The sequence below is a fragment of the Balaenoptera borealis genome, assembly GCF_965194805.1.
Source record: "Balaenoptera borealis genome assembly, chromosome: 13".
Classification (NCBI taxonomy): Eukaryota; Metazoa; Chordata; class Mammalia; order Artiodactyla; family Balaenopteridae; genus Balaenoptera; species Balaenoptera borealis.
The window spans coordinates 6,688,616-6,705,223 of record NC_138870.1 but is presented as its reverse complement, the minus strand read 5'-3'; the positions used below and the strand labels follow the sequence as shown (position 1 = coordinate 6,705,223).

At 56.1% G+C, this 16,608-nt stretch overlaps 1 protein-coding gene across 18 annotated transcripts in view; it reads right to left on the bottom strand.

Annotated features, from left to right (window-relative positions):
- Positions 1-5: 5 nt before the first annotated feature.
- Positions 6-16,608, bottom strand: part of PLEKHG6 (pleckstrin homology and RhoGEF domain containing G6) — a 38,712-nt gene continuing 22,109 nt past the window's right edge. For 4 of the 18 annotated variants that reach the window (XM_082349784.1, XM_082349777.1, XM_082349785.1 and 1 more), the window contains 15 exons: positions 15,832-16,037; positions 14,457-14,612; positions 13,746-13,910; positions 13,271-13,366; positions 12,935-12,985; positions 12,557-12,742; positions 11,565-11,675; positions 11,292-11,441; positions 10,972-11,109; positions 10,474-10,593; positions 8,750-8,882; positions 8,517-8,632; positions 1,769-1,914; positions 391-1,095; positions 6-185 (listed from right to left, as the gene is read on the bottom strand). In XM_082349784.1, coding sequence (XP_082205910.1) covers positions 176-185; positions 391-1,095; positions 1,769-1,914; positions 8,517-8,632; positions 8,750-8,882; positions 10,474-10,593; positions 10,972-11,109; positions 11,292-11,441; positions 11,565-11,675; positions 12,557-12,742; positions 12,935-12,985; positions 13,271-13,366; positions 13,746-13,910; positions 14,457-14,612; positions 15,832-15,969 — 2,421 coding nt within the window. In that variant the 5' untranslated portion in view covers positions 15,970-16,037 and the 3' untranslated portion in view covers positions 6-175. The other 14 variants (XM_082349787.1, XM_082349789.1, XM_082349790.1 and 11 more) reach the window with 14 other exon arrangements.

Sequence of the window (16,608 nt, the reverse complement as noted above, 5' to 3'; positions counted from 1 at the left end):
GGCCATAATTTATGCACAACTTTATGTGGGACTCTGGTGTGTCTGTGATACATCAATGTACAGCTCTTAATCCCCAAAGTCCACAGAGAAGGAAGGGCAGGGTGCCTGGGGAAGTGTCCTTGAGGTAGAATCCAGGGGTGGAGGTGGTGACCAGCACTCTTAGGGAGGTATTCCCTCACACCTCTCTGCAAAGGCAAGAGGCAGGTGTCAGGTAGGCAGACATGGGGTGAAGAGTGAAGCTAAAGGCCCCTCCCCGCCATGACCCCCCTCCGGTCCTGCCCTCCTGTGTTGACCGGCCCCCGCCCCCCCCCCCCCCCCCGGCATCCCCTCTGGCTCCATACTGGCCTTCCCCTCCGCTCCATCCCACGCCAGCTTCCCTTCTGCACTTACGATGTGGACAGGGGCGTGTCCAGGTGTACGACGTGAAGCCCCCGCATCCTCTGCAGTTGGACCCGAGTCAGCTTCCGAGGTCTGCTGTCCCCAGGCTCGGGGACGCTCTCAATCCTTTGGCTGGCCAGTTCCTCCCGGATCTCTCGGAGCATGTCCTCGGCCCGGAGCGGGTGAGGGGAGGGGCTGTAGCCGGGTCCCAGGAAGGGCCCCTCTTCTTCCTCGTCCCCTGAGGAGTCCCAGGGGCTTTCCCCAGCAGAGTCAGCGTGGGTCGGGGAGGGGGAGAGCTGCCCCCGAAGTCGGGCCCTATGTAAGTTTTCCACTACCACATTCTCTCCAACCGAGGTCCTGTCTTCTTCCTCAGACGAGGTCGGTGGGTCTCCCCTGGGAAGGCTGCCTCCTTTCTGGACACTTTCCTCTGGCAGTTCAGGGGTGCTTCGGCGTTGGGGAGCTTGGGGGTCAGGAGGCAGGGGATGCAAAGGAACATCTCGGAGGTCCAGGGTGGAGAAGGTGAGGCGAGGGTCCCGCCGAAAGGCCCTGGAGCGTAGACGGTTTGGCGGGAAGTGGGACGCCTTGGGGGAGCCTGGGACCAGAGTGCCATAGCCAGAGTCCGAGGTATCATCTGGTACCGAGGGAGCATCTTCATCTGTGTCTTCTGTCACCACCAGCTGGGGGATGACGGTCGAGGACTCAGGAGTCCTACAGTTACTAGCAAATGGTCAGAGTCAGATACTGAGGGATCAAGTTCAAGTCCAGGGAGTCTCCATTGATCCCTCCATCCAGAAATGGGCCCTCCTCCAAACTTATTTTGGTATCACTTTTACACTGCACTGATTGTTTTTCTCATCTCACTGGCTAGACTGTAAGCTCCTTTAAGGCATTTTAGCCCCTGCACTCAGTCCAGAAACTTGTTATCAAGTATTTGCTGAGTGCTTCCTGAGCTCCCCTGAGGTTATCCCCCAGTGATGGAGTCTTTTTTTCTCTATAACCATGCTGCTCAACAGCTGTGTTATTTTGGGTGAAACTCTCACGCTCTCTGGGGATTTGAACTAGCCGGGTCCCTGCAGCTCTGACATTCCGCAAACCCATACTGGCCTTCACTCTCCATCCCTGGCCTGGGGAACCTGATTCTCTCAGGCAATTTGTGCCTCTCGTGCCTGTTTCCTTCATGCTGTGCCAGCCCTAGGCTGGCTAACCCCATAGGCTGTCTCATGTGGCCTTTCGCATGGCTGGTGCCAACCTGTAGCCTGGGTTCCTCAGTCTGGTCCCAGTGTCCCCAAAAGCTGTAATGCCATTTCCCAACCTTGTGGGCTCCTCTGCCCTCCCTCCCTGCCTGCAGCCCCCCTCCTCTGGGAGGCCTTGTACGCCCTGTAGGTCTTACCTTCCCTCTGTGCTGCTCTCAGAGCCTTCCGTGGAAGGCGTGGAGGGCCTGGGGCCTGGGGACTCCCCGTCCCGGTCCTGATAGAGGGCCAGGAGCTCCCTCTTCCGTTGGATGCACTCCTCTGCCTTCAGCTTTTGCAGGGCGACCTGGGGTGGGGATACTTTCATTAAGAGCTCTCATTTAGTGAGCACCTGCTGTATGCCAGGCACCATGCTAAGTGCTTTACATACATTATCTTGCTTCACCTTCACCACCGCCCTATGAGGCAGATTTTTTTGCTCCTACTTTACTCCTGAGAAACAGAAACTCTGAGGTTAAGTAACTGCCAAGGTCATGCCGCGGGAAAGTAGGACGGAGCCAGTATTTGAAATCTTGAGCTGGTCCTAGGATGTGTGGGGTAAACATAAGGCCCCTTTTCCTACCTGTACGTTCTTCCTGCCTCTCACATCCCCTTGGCAAGCCAAGGTCTGGTCTGTTTCTTCCTTCAGGAAGCCCTCCCTGATTGGTGGTGATGGTGGCATAATTGCTCTGAATGATGCTGGGCCCTCAGGTTACTCTTTCTCCTACCACCAGGGCAGGCAGGGGCAGGCTTTGTCCTGGGTTGAGGACTCTGTTGTCCTTCAGAGTTGACAACAAGACCATCCCAAGAGGAATGGAGAGAGGATACATTATATTTTGTCTTCCTTAGCATTTTCATACAGGCGCCACCAGAATAAAATAGTGACATCTGAGAAGTGGTTTATAAAGCACCTCTACATGCAGGCAGTCATTTGACACACACCATCACCCTGCAGTATATTAGCCAATTTTACAGATGAGAAAACGAGACTTAGAAAGATGAGTGGACCTGCTCCAGGGCGCACAGGTAGAGAGAAGCAGAATTGGGACTGGGTCTTTCTCTGTGAGTCCTAGTTCAGTAACTGCACTATTTTTCAAGGGCAGCCTTAGAAAGGGTCAGGAATTACCAAAGGACAACTTTCTCTTGAGGGAGGGGAGGGATGGCAAGGGAACCCTTGGAGAGGCCGAAGGCGGAGGCTTGGCAAAAAGAGGTGGTGGAGGCTACTGGGGGCGGCACTGATACCAGCACTGGCTGGAATGGCCTTATCATTGTGCACATATTGAAGTACTTTCATGCTGGTGAGCAAAGGGCTACTGCCCAAGCCTCCCACCTTCCTTCGCCAGGATTACCCTGCCCCCCAAGATCCAGCAGCAGAGGGATAACATCTGGCACAGCAGGGGGCCTCTAGGACCCCGCCCCCACCCCCACCCCCACCCCCGTTCCCCAAGCTCTACTCTGATTGGTTGATGCCCATGCCATTCTGGTTACTAAGTAATTTGAATATCCCCCTCCCACACCCCCTTCAGGTATATGAACCAGCAACTCTTAGGCAACTCTGGACCTTCCCAAAGCCGCTCCAGAAACACAACGGGGTAGGGGGTAGCTGGGTCTGTACAAGAGACATGTTGGAGAAAAGGATGAACAGGGACAGGAAAATGACCTCAGGCTTGTATTTCCAATTTTCCTGCCCTGGCTTCCCAGTCACTAGCTCATGCAAGGATTCTTAGCAGTCTCATAAGACTTGCTCTGTTGGCCACAGCCAGGGATGATGGGGTCTGGGGGCAGGAGACCAGCACACCAGGCCAGGTCCTGTGACCTTTTCCGCATCTCCCAGCTGTGCAGAGTGTGGGGAGGAATAATGAGGGTGGGAGGAGCCGCTCTTGGGGTCGGGGCGGGGCTGGGGCAGCCTGCTGAGATGCCCTTTGGCCCCATATGACCCAAGTTCAAGTTTATCTTTGGGATGTCCAGGATAGAGATGGTGTGTGGAGGGAAAGAACTGGAGGAAGGTGGCTGGGGGGTGGTCTGGAAGGAACGTCTGTCCCATACAAACATCTCCACTAAACTCTCCCGTGGGCCCACCTGGGAAGAAGCAGGGAGGCAAGGGGGTGGGGTGGGGATGGAGGACCCGACACCTCAGGTACCAGGGATCAGGTACCAGGGACGGGGCTGTTTGAAGGGCCCCTGGCCACCCCCAAAGGCTCTCTAGCAACCCTGGGAGGATTATCTCAGCTTGGGTAAGAGGAGAGACATGTTGGGGGCAGGGTGGGAAAGGAAGAGGAAACTGGTACCTGGGCCAGAATGTGACATCCCCACAAAGCCGGGAAAAGGGAGGGCTCCCCCCACGCCATGGTTCTTCTTCCTTTGCCCTGGTGGGGAACTGAAGCCTTGGGAGGAAATGCCTCCTCTCCCTGCCGCCCCTGGAGCGGCTCCCAAATTCACCCGCTGTCCTCCCCAAGTCTCCCAACACGGACGAAAACCATCTCTTGAAGGTGCCCTCGGCCGGGCACCCCTGGCCTTTAGAAGATGTTGGCATCTTCTAAAGATGACAACAGTAAACATGTATGGAACCCCCATTAAGTGCCGGGCGCGTGTCAAGCAGCTTACAAACATAACTCTCCCGTCTGTCCTGCAAGGTGGTTCCCATTATCCCTGCAGTTCCCAGGTGGGGCCGGAGCTGAGAGAAGTGACGCAGATAATGAGTGAGAGCTGGGCTGGGGGCCCTCCGAGCCCACCTCTTTCCTCCATTCACCTCTTGGCCTCATCTCTGATAGCTCCTTATTCCCGGCACTGGTTCCTTTTCCTCTTCCCAGCCCCTAAACATGGACATTTCCCATGATTCAGTCTCTCTCCTCTTGAGAAGCTCATTTTCTCTAAAAGCTGAAGCCACACAGCCAGACCCGCTAGGAATAAATCTACATATGTACGATTCTGTAAGGCGGAGAAAAAAACACTGACCCCTGGGATCAGTAGGTATTCTACTGCCCTCTTCGGTTTACAAGGACTGGTGGTAACTGCGAAAAGGATTCCCTAAGACTTTGGTGTGAGGCAGTGGCAGGACAAACTCATTTCAAAGTTTCAGGGTTCTTGGTTTTGCAAGGGGATGCGGGGAGCTTGTGCGCTGCTTGGTTAGGTATCGGAAATGACTTCTCCACCTCAGTTAGCGTGGAGTAAAACTCCTGGGGGCTAAATTAGTTTATGTAATAAAATGCCAGCAATCTTTAGTGGTTCCCCTGGGGGTTCTAAGGAGAAGGTGGCGGGTCTCTTCTTGGGCTGGGGGGCGGTGGTGTAGAGAGAAGGCCCCACTGCACCGAGAGAGGAGACTCTGAGCCGGCCTGGAGCAGGGGTCAGGGCGGATGACCTGTCCCCTACCTCTGGCTTCCTGGGCGCCGTCACCATCTTGTTTAGGTATCCAAGGAAATGACAGCCCCGAAGGGCTAGAGGACACAAGACCTTGAGATTCTGCCTTTCATCATTTTTTCTTTCTTTTTTTTTTAATGGCAAAAACCTCCTGTTTATTTTTTACTCTCATAATTTCGAATCTTTAAATACAGTGTTTAAACAGAGACTAAGCTCTGGTTTTCCTTTTCTCGAATAAGCTCTCCACATCTTGATACGATGCCATAGGTAAGACTGTGGGAAGAATGCTTAAAATTGTTTAAAGAACAAGACTCTTTTTACGCATCCTCCAAAGTTTCAAAGCCCTAATTACCTAACGTGCAAACGACAAATCATTATAATCTACTCATTAAAGCAAGTCCTATGAGAAGCGCTACTTTGATTTAAACTCTTTAAAAATAGTGCAGTTGCATTCTTTAGAAATCGTCTACACTATGATTTCTTAACTTGTTCAAAATGCCTCTTCTTTTTATAAAAAATTGAGGTATAATTGACATATTATATTAGTTTCACGTGTACAACATAATGATTCAACATTTGTGTGTATATGAAATGATCCACACAACGTCTAGTGAACATCCGTCACCGGACGTTGTTACAAACATTTTTTTCCTTGCGAAAAGAACTTTTAGGATCTGCTGTCTTAGCAATTTTCATAGTTCACCCTCATTTCTCGCCTGAACTCTAGTCTGTGTTTCCATATTTCCACAAACCCCTAAGAGGTCTCCACTTGGCTGTCTCCCATTACCTCATTTCCAAAGTGCTTCTGTTTAAAACTAAACCTTGCTACCCATGCCCCACGCCACCCAGGAAGCAACAACTAGACAAACAGGTTTCCCTTTCTAATGATTTCAGTTGTCATTGCCAAAGCAGCCTTTCACACAGGAACCTCAGGAGCAAGTCATCCTTGGCCTTGTGGACCTGAGTTACCAAGGCACCATGTTGCCTGCTTAATCTGAATGATTTCTTTGAATCTTCCCTATGAGACAAGGACTGTTATTATTTATATCCATTTTGCAGGTGAAGAAACGGAAAACTAGGGAGGCCACATAACTCACCCAAGGTCACCCAGCTAGTAAGAGGCAGAGCTGGGGTCTGAACCATGGGTTCGGTAGAGGCTTCTATCGGTCTCCCTAAGGCTCACCTGTCCTTCTTTCTTCTTCAGCTCCTTTCTTCTTCTTTTCTTCTTTTTTTGCACCATGTCCCTAAGGCTGTGGCACTCAACCTCTATGTTTCATACCCAAACTAGTACGGGAAATCTCCTGCCACCAATCTCTCCCTCCCCCGGCCCACCTGTCACATGCCGCCTGACAATTCAAGACAAAACACACGGATTTCACCATGGCCTTCCCTTGCTCAAGAATCTATGGTGGGGCTTCCCTGGTGGCGCAGTGGTTGGGAATCTGCCTGCTAATGCAGGGGACACGGGTTCAAGCCCTGGTCTGGGAAGATCCCACATGCCACGGAGCAACTAGGCCCGTGAGCCACAACTACTAAGCCTGCGCGTCTGGAGCCTGTGCTCCACAACAAGAGAGGCCGCGATAGTGAAAGGCCCGTGCACCGCGATGAAGAGTGGCCCCCGCTTGCCACAACTAGAGAAAGCCCTCGCACAGAAACAAAGACCCAACACAGCTGTAAATAAATAAATAAATAAATAAATAAATAAATAAATAAATAAATAAATAGAAAGAATCTATGGTGGCTCTGGTGTCAACTTGCCAACCCAATTCAATTCAGTCTCGTCCAGTCCGCACTCTTCTACAAGCCCTGGGGTCCCCTAGAACTTGGCGTCTCATCACTGGCTCCACACAAAACCCTTCCCTCCAGACTCAGACAGACATGCTGGTTGTCCCCCAAACCAACCCAGCCCAAATTCTCCCTTAAGTCTTCTGCTCAGGGTCTTCCCCATCCTTAAAGTCCAACTCAAATCTTCCCTCTTCTTTGGCAATTCTGCTCCTGTAGTGGGTTGAATAGTGGCCCCAGAAAGATGGGTCTAGGTCCTGACCCCCAGAATCTGTGAATGTGAGTGGCCTTGTTTGGAAAAAGGGTCTTTGCAGATGTGCATAGATCCTCAGTGCAGGATCTCAAGATGAGGTCATCCTGGATTTTGGGTTAATGACCGGTGTCTTTCTAAGAGACAGGAAAGGGAGATTGGGACACAGAGACACGTGGAGAGGAAGACCACGTGAAGATAGAGGCAGAGAGTGGAGTGATGCTGCCATAGGCCGAGGAACACCCGGAGCCCCCAGGAGCTGGAAGAGGCCGGGATGGAGGCTCCCCTAGAGCTATGGAAAGGAAGCGTTGCCTGGCTGACATGTTGATTTTCAACTTCCGGCCTCCAGAACTGTGAGAGAATACGTTTCTGTTGCTTTAAGGCACCAAGCAGTAACCAATATGGCTCCATTCGGGTCTCCCTTCTTTTGAACTCCTTCAGCTTTTGTTGCATAAATCTGCCCCCCGCCCCGTCATTCCACTCCACTAGTTAACATTTTTACTGCCTCTGTGTCACTTACAGGACAAAGTTCAAGTTCCCCAGCACGGCATCCAGGGATGGGCATGATCTGGTGGCACCTCCCCCCTGGCCCCTCTGCCGTTGTGCTGCCCTTGTGCTTGATGCCCTGGTAACGCCAACCACTCAGCTGACGGTGCTCTCAACACACACAACTGCTTCCGATTCCCGACCTTCGCACACTCTGCTCTCCATCTGGAATGCCTTTCCTGCCCACCTTGTTGCCCTGACGTGCTCCGAGACATCCGCCTGCGGTGCTCAGAAAGTAGCTCCTCTGTGAAGCCTTCTCTGTCCTCTGAAGCATCCTGTCCTCTGCACAGTCCCTCTCCCAACCAACCCACCAGACAGAGTGAACCATCCTAGCTCCATTCCGTCCCTGCCCTAGCTCCATTCCGTCCTTCCCTGCCCTAGCTCCATTCCGTCCACACATTTCTATTATTTGTATACTTGTTTGTCTAGCTAGGCTGCAGCATGTATTCTGTGAGGGCAGAAATGGAGTTATATATTTTTTTCTGATGCCCCAGCACCCAGCCTGTGCGCACCCAGCAGGTGCCCCGTTCATGTTTGCTGAACGGAAGCTCAAGTTCAGCAGTTTTGTTTCACAGCCTCGAAACCTTCAGGGGAGGCTGTCTTGGCTCTCCCAGGGACTGGTACCCTAGCTGGCCAAAGGCTTTCTTCTGTGCTCTTTTTTTTTTATACTTTTTTTTTTTTTGCCACACCATGCAGCTTGCAGGATCTTAGTTCCCTGACCAGGGATTGAACCTGCACCCTCGGCAGTGAAAGCGTGGAGTCCTAACCACTGGACCTTCAGGGAAGTCCCTCTTCCATGCTCTTAAGGTTGGTCAAGGCTGTGTCTCCCTCTCGAGGGAGCACCAGAGGGGCAGGAGGTCCGGTCTGAAGCTGTGTGCACCCCACCCTCTCTCTCCCCATCCTCCACTCTTGTGCACCGGGTCTGAGCTCCGGGGCCCCGCCATCCCCCTGCTCCCACACCTGGCTTCACATACCTGGGCCTGCTGGGTCTTCTCCAGCCATAGGGCACGGTCTGTAGCTCTGGGACAGTGCACAGTGAGGGCGCTGGAGACACACTGGAATTCGGTGAGATGGATAAGCAGGAAGCTGCCTGGGTGGAGGAGAAGGTCTGCTTCCAGGGCTGGACTTTATCTGATCCCCTTCCCAACCTCTCCTTCTCCAGCCGATGGGAAGGGAGAAGGAAAAGTTCCCCCCAGGAGAAACATACTTGGATCTCGGAGCGGTCGGCACACAAGCTTCTCCAGCATGAGGGGCGGGCGGATAACCTTGGCTTTGTCTGCCCTGCGAAGGGTCTTGGTCACCAAGAGCACATCAGAGAAGAGGAACAGGTACACATCCAGCTGAGGGCAAGCGAAGAGAGAGACGAGGGTCAGCTGGAGCGGGGGCAGGCGGGACAGGGGTTGGGGCTCACGCATGGGTGTGTGGGCAGGTGCAGAGCTGTGGGATAGGAGAGCTGAGAGCCGTGTCAGTTTGGGCCCATCTCTCACTTTATAGGCAGGAAAGTGGCTGACTCAGGGCCATGCCAGCAAGCAGAGCAAAGCCAGAACCACGCCCTCTTCCCAACACACACAGATACACACACATAGACACACACAGACACACACACAGATACACACACAGACACACACACAGACACACACACAGATAAACACATAGACACACACAGACACAGACACACACATAGACATACAGACACCCACAGACATGCATAGATACACACAGACACAGACACACACACAGACACACACACAGATACACACATAGACACACACACAGACACACACATAGACATACAGACACCCACAGACACACACAGATACACACAGAGATACACACAGAGACACATAGACACACACAGACACACACATAGATACACACAGACATACACAGACACACACACACACAGACACACACAGACACAGACACACACACAGAGACACACACAGACATACAGACACCCACAGACACACATAGATACACACAGAGACACATAGACACACACAGAGACACATACAGACACACACATAGATACACACATAGACACACACACACACAGACACACACATACACAGACACACACAGAGACACACACAGACACAGACACACACAGACACAGAGACACACAGAGACACACACAGATACACACATAGACACACACAGACACAGACACACACATAGACATACAGACACCCACAGACATGCATAGATACACACAGACACAGACACACACACAGACACACACACAGACACACACACAGACACACACATAGACATACAGACACCCACAGACACACACAGAGATACACACAGAGACACATAGACACACACAGAGACACATACAGACACACACAGATACACACAGACATACACAGACACACACACACAGACACACACATACACAGACACACACAGACACACAAAGACACACACAGACACACACACAGACACACACACAGACACACACACAGACATACAGACACCCACAGACACACATAGATACACACAGAGACACATAGACACACACAGAGACACATACAGACACACACATAGATACACACATAGACACACACACACACAGACACACACAGAGACACACACAGACACAGACACACACAGACACAGAGACACACAGAGACACACACAGACACACACAGACACACACATAGACGTACAGACACCCACAGACACACAGATACACACAGAGACACACAGACACACACAGAGACACATACAGACACACACATACACACAGAGACACACACACACACACACACACACACACACACACACACAGACTCACACACACACAGACACACACACACCCCTCTTCTCCCATTTCCAGCCTTCTGACGCATCCTGTGTCCCATCGTCTCTCCCTTCTTTCTCTTCAGTTCTCTCCCATCTTCTTCGCTCCTCCCACAGCCCCCTCACCTTCCCTTCTCGTCCCTCCTTCACGCGCACAGGCCCCTCAAGCAGCAGCTGCCTGGTGTGCTCGGAAGCAAGCCCCAGCATGGGGGCCATCAGGTCCAGCGTGGAGAACGGACGCAGGTTCTGAGGGCGCAGAGAGCACAGGAGCAGGGCACTGGCTGTCCCGCCTCTTGGAGGACAGGAAGCATCCCAGTGCCTTCGTTTTACCCCTTTGTACCTGGCCCCTGGGACCCTCACCCTCAGGAAGGAAGGATGGGCACACACAGCCCACGGCACCTCCGCCTCTCCCCGCTGCAGGCCTCGGCTTCATCCCTGTTCCTGGGGCCCTGCTTCTTTGGACCCCGCTTCCCTCCGCCTCTCTCACCTTCTCCACCTCCTCGCTGGACGGCTCCAGGACCTCGTAGGGCCCGCACCTCCGCCTCTCCCCGCTGCAGGCCTCAGCTTCATCCCTGTTCCTGGGGCCCTGCTTCTTTGGACCCCGCTTCCCTCCGCCTCTCTCACCTTCTCCACCTCCTCGCTGGGCGGCTCCAGGACCTCGTAGGGCCCGATGCGCCGGGCAGCAGCCACCAAGCTCTCCTGCTCTTCGCCCTGGCGCACCCGCTTGTTGATGTGTCGGAGGAACGACTCCACCGCTGCGATCTAGGTGAGGGTGGGGTGTGGAGGGAGGACAGCTCAGCTCCTCGCCTGTACGTCCCACCCAGCCAGCGACCTCAGTGCCACGCTGGCACATACACGTAAGGAAAGAGGCCTCAAGAGTTCCTGGGGATCCGTTCCCACTCACCAGCCCCCGACTCCCGAGGGTACAGCCCTGGTGGCCCTACCATGGCGGTCAGGGCCTCCCGGGCGCGGGCCTCGGGGCTCCTCTTGAGCACAGCCTGGAGCAGCAGTGGGTACTTGGTGATGCGCTGGTGGGGCTTGATGAGGAGGTCCCCCAGCGTCTGCCTCCCCGAGCGCTTGTGCTTCTCACACCACTGCCAGGGCAGGTGGGCAGGGGTCAGGGGGCTGCAAGCCACCCTCCTGCCCCGCCCCAGGGATACCATCAGCCTCGGATCAAGGTCCGCCGCATCCCCCTTCCCCGGCAGCCCCTCGCCCACCTGCACGAAGGTGTGGAAGAGAGGGCTGCTGTCCTGCTGCTCCCAGGCGTAGGCCATGGTCTGCTTCACTCGCAGGCAGTACAGGATGTAGGGCTGGAAGCGCTGGCTGAACTGGAGGGACAGTTGTGGGGCGGGGAGCGGGCAGGGGAAGGAGGGATGAGGGGCGGGCTCGGCTGCAGAACACGGGGAACGGGCTGGGGACGGAGCCTGGCCTAGATCCTCAGTCCAGCTCCCGCCAATCCCAACTCCCACCACTTCCAGCCCCCCTCTCTGGATTCCAAGGAGGAGTTGAGATCCCGAGGGGCCAACCCGCTGCCGCCCTCTGAGCTCCATCCTCAGCCCCCACCATGCCCCGCTGCTCTGGACCTCACCCGTCATCAATAATTTAGCTGGACCGTTTTCAGGGCACTGCGGATCCCATTTCAGCCCGGCCATGGGGTGGTGACCTGAGGTTTGCCCAGAGCCCTGCTCCTGGGGAAGAGGGCCACCAACGGCCCCCAGGAGACTGTCCCCCTGCCTCTCTACCCCAATCCAACTCTGCAAAGCCACATTTCCCTGGCCAGTGAACTGGTAGAAAGTCGGATCCTGGGCCTCTTGCTTTCTCTTATCACCCTTCATGCTCTGGGTACCCTGTGGCCTTTCACATCCCCTCTCCCCAGGCCCTTGAGGGACAAGTCGCTTAGGCCCCTGCTGCTTGTCAATGGGCCTCTGTCCCGGACATAAGATTTCATGGTCGATGAGAACTTAGGTGTAGCCCTTCCCTGAGATAGCTGCCCTCTGGGGGCTCCAGAAGCCCGAAGAGCCCTTGGGACAGAGGTCATACTGGTGGAATGAAGGTAAGAGGTGAGGTGGTATTTAGGGGTAAGGGTCGTGCCCTTGGACCCCCTCGAGTCACGGCAGGATGCCAGTGGTATGAGCATTCCAGCGGACAGGACCCCTTGGGGCTCTCCCAGTCCTGCCCCATCCAGATGGGGCCCATCTCCCCGCCTCACCGACAGGAAGCCGTTTTGCAGGCTGACAGGGTCCAGAGGCTGGCCCGAGGCTCGCGTCTCCTCCAGGGTGGGCCCCAGCACCTCTTCCCAAAAGCTCCGGTGGGCTCGGATCAGGCTGGGGACATTTCCAAACAGGGTCTCAGCTGACACCTGGAGGAAGGAGCGGAACATGCCTCCGCAGGTGACCTGCGGGCAGCACGGGCCGTGGGCAGGCAGGGACGGCTAAGCCCGAGTGGCAGGGGCTGGGTGGGACCTGCAGCCTGCTTGGGGTCTAGAGCAAGGAGGGGAGTGGGGAGGGCAGGGTAAATGGGGGTGGCAATTCCGCTCTGTGACCCCGCCCCCCACTCCCTGGGTCCCACACCCCGAGTGCCCACTCACTTCCGTCAGCAGACCCACTCGTTGCAAGTTCAGCAAACCGGCGGCTAGGAGCTGGATGCAGGAAGGGCTTTCAGCGCCTGACCTCCTCCTCTCAGACCCCAGCCTAGCCCGCCCTTCACAGCATCCCCACCCCCATCTTCAGTACCGCAAGCCTCTCTCCCAAGACCCCGGGCAGGGCTCAGGTCAGGGGGATCTTGGTGTCCTGCCCCTTCTCCCCAACAGCCGTGCCCTTTCCGGTCTGGAGAACGGGGGTGGTGATTCGAGGGACACTGTAAACGGCCGAGGATGGGGCGGGGGGCCGGGGCTGCCGGGGATGGGGCGGGGAGGGTGGCTCACATCTGTCATGATCTTGAGCTTCCGCACGTAGATGAGCTCCGTGGTCAGTAGCTCCCACAGCGCTTCCTGCTGGTGGCAGAGCTCCCGGCTCATCTCCTGGGTGGGGACAGGGCTGGTTCAGCTGGGGAACAAGACCAGCAGCTGCCATCTGCTGAATGCTACCAGATCTACTGCACAGAAAGCCTTTAACCCTCCACCCATCCTCCAGTGTGTAGGGGGTGTTGTCCCCAGGTCACAGAGGAGGCGACCGAGGCACAGAGAGGTTTGCTGTCTTGACCGAGGTCTCACTAGTATGTGGCGGGGCCGGGATCTGAAGCTACAGCAAGATGCCTCCAAGTGCTGTCCCTGCAGACCCCACTGCCCAAGGCCTTTCCCTCCTCCGGGGCAGAGGTGAGGTGTGTGTGTGTGTGTGTGTGTGTGTGTGTGTGTGTGTGTCTAGGACCCCACGGGGACAGACACTGTGCCCCAGGCCCACCTTGTGCCCAGGCACCAGCTCCTTCCAGGACTTCTCAATGGCCAGACTGCTGTCACCGTCCTCTCCGATCTCCCAGTGCCGCCGGTCCTCTGGGGGCAGGCGGGGCATCCCGAACATGCTGAACGTGTGCAGCCTCACCTCCAGCTCGTGGGCTCTGGTGACTTCCTGGGGGCGCCGAGAGGGGATTAGTCCTGGCCACTTCCTGGCCCGGGAAGGGCTGCGTGTGTGTGTGTGTGTGTGTGTGTGTGTGTGAGGTGGCAAGCTGCCCTGAGCTTGAGTGAGGACACGCAGGCCCGAGGGACGAGGATCAATCCTGGCTGGGATTACATGGTACAGGGTGTTGCCGGAACACGGATGGAGAGGCACCTTGTCTGCAGAAAGGTCCCTGGACAAAGGGGTCTGACCCTGGCTCCCTGACCAGAAAGATACCTTCCAGGGCTCTCCTGAGACTGAACCCTTCAGAGGGACCTTCAGGTGGAGACCAGAACGGGACTTAGGGAACCAGTGGTCTCAGGAACATTTTGACACTTGCCCATCAAGCGGGCATCTTTACGAGGCAGCCTGGCTTAGAGATGCTCCCTTGAGAGGGTCTCTAGACAGAGCCGCACCCTGCTTCTTGGAGGGGCTCCCGTGTTCTCAGCTCTGATGGTCTCTGGAGGACATCGCAGCTCAGGCTGTGAGCTTGGGGATGGGAGGAGAGGGACCCCTTACCTTGAGTTTGGGGAAGTGAGGTGTCCCAGCCCCAAAGGGGCCTCCATGCCTCTTCTCGGGATCTGGTTCTCGCAGCCTCAGGGGAGACAGGCCTCGGGCCGGGCCAGAACCCTTGGTAAAGGGGACATAGCCTTGGAGGCGTCGGCGACTGGGATCCTGGAGGGGGAGTGGGGGAGTTCTGGGGGTGTCCTCTCCCTACAGAAGTCCCAGACAAGCAGTGGGGCCTGGCTTGGCTCCGGACAGCATCCCCTATGCCGGCAAGTTGGGCCGGCTCACCTCTCCCCTCAAACCAGTTTGGTGAGAGCCGCTCTGGCCCTGAGTCACAGCAGCCACTGCCAGGGAGGCCGCTGGGCCAGGCAGGGGCCCAGCAGGCCCGGGTCCCCAGGGGTTCCAGGGGGTAGAAGCGGGGCCTCATGCAGCGCAGGAGCACAGGCACGCACATGCCCAGGCTCTGCGTGTGTCCCAGCGTCCCCCTCCAACCCCACTCCTGTGTGTGCTCCCTGCACCATGGCCGTGCGTGCACAGCGCCCGGTGCACACGCGTTCTGGGGCCCTCACAGCCTCCCGCGCACGTGGGGATGGGGGCACTCACATACGCGGCCTCCTCCCCGGGGCATGTCCCATCCAGCTGGGAGTGGCAGCCCTTCCGTGTGAGAAGTTGAGGCCTGGGCCAGAAGTCTCCTCCTGGGCAGGCCTGGTCACATTCCTTGATCTGCCCGTGGCCTGATTTACCCCACAGACATCCTAGTCTCCCTTCCCACCCTCAGCTGCCTCCCAGGGCCAAACCCTCCTCCAGCCAGGCAGGGGATACCCCCGGCTGGAAGCAGAACTGACCTCAAGGTGGAGGGAGAGCCTGGAGGCTGAGGGAAAGACTGCTGTGCCCCCACGCCCATTTCCTTGGTCAGCACTGGAGGCCGCCAGGAGGGTGGAGCTGGGCAGGCCCTCACACCCCTCCCCATCTATAGAGTAGGAACACCTTGAACCTTTGCTCTTCTTCCAGGCCTGACTCAGAGGGAGGCAGGTTTCAGGGAGTCCACCGGCTCCTCCCAAGTAGAGGTGGGAGTCTGGGAGGTGCCAAACCCTGGGTTTGGTGACCTTCCCCACCAGCTCCGTGCCTGTGACCAGTCTAACAGCACTGGGGGCCTGGCCCCTCCCGGCTCTCTGCCTCACCTGCCCCGTCTGTCTGGGATGGGTGTGGAGTCCCGGGAGCCTGGCCCAGCACGGCCGTCCTCTCCCTCACAACCCACGAAAGAAGGCAGGGGTGTGGGCTAAGAATAGAGCAGTCCAAGGCCTGGCAAGGGGACAGAGACTTGAAAGCCTGGGTGTCCTCCCCCTTGCCCCACCCCAGTCACCTTTGGGACACAGCCTGGACTCACCAGCACGGGGCCTCCTCGGGGATAGAGACTGCCAGGAGTACTCAGGGTGGAGGCCCGAAGCCGGCCCCCATAGGTCTCAATGCGGGAGGCCACCAGTCCTTGGAGGCTACCCTCATTGGGAGGACCAAAGGCGTGCATCCCTTCTCTCCTGGGTCACCTCCCAAGGGTCATAACTCCAATGTTCAGGAGAAAGGGACCCGCTGAGGCTGCAGAGAGAAAATAAAGAATGGAAGGGCCAGCCTTGATCAGTGGGTGGCACCAGGCTGGAGACAGAAGGGGGGAGGGGGAGGGGAAGAGAGGGAAGGGGAGAGGGAGGGCCAAGACTACTTGTTGGGAGAGCACAGCTGCCTCATCTATGACTTGGTGGGGGTCGGGCACACGCCGACATGCTGGGTAGGAAGCCCCTTGGAACTATGCCCCCTCCCTCACATTTGCGCATTTGGGGTACCAGCTCCTACCATGGCCTCAAAGGATGCTGAAGTCCTAAGAGTAGCTGGGAGCAAGGGTCCCTCGGTTCCTGGATGCCCCCAGGTGGGGGGATGCCCCTTGCACCTAGCTACACCCTCCCCTCCTCCATACACGGGAGTGCGGGGTGAGTGTCCAGGGTGCGGAGCCGCAGGGGGCCTGTTGGACACAGCCCCGCCTGCCACCTGTTTTTGCACAGCCCACAAGCTAAGAATGTTTTTTACATGTTTAAATAGTTGGAAAAAGTCAAAAGAAGAATAATATTTCACAACATACGAAGATTATTTGAAATTCAAATTTCCATGTCCGTAA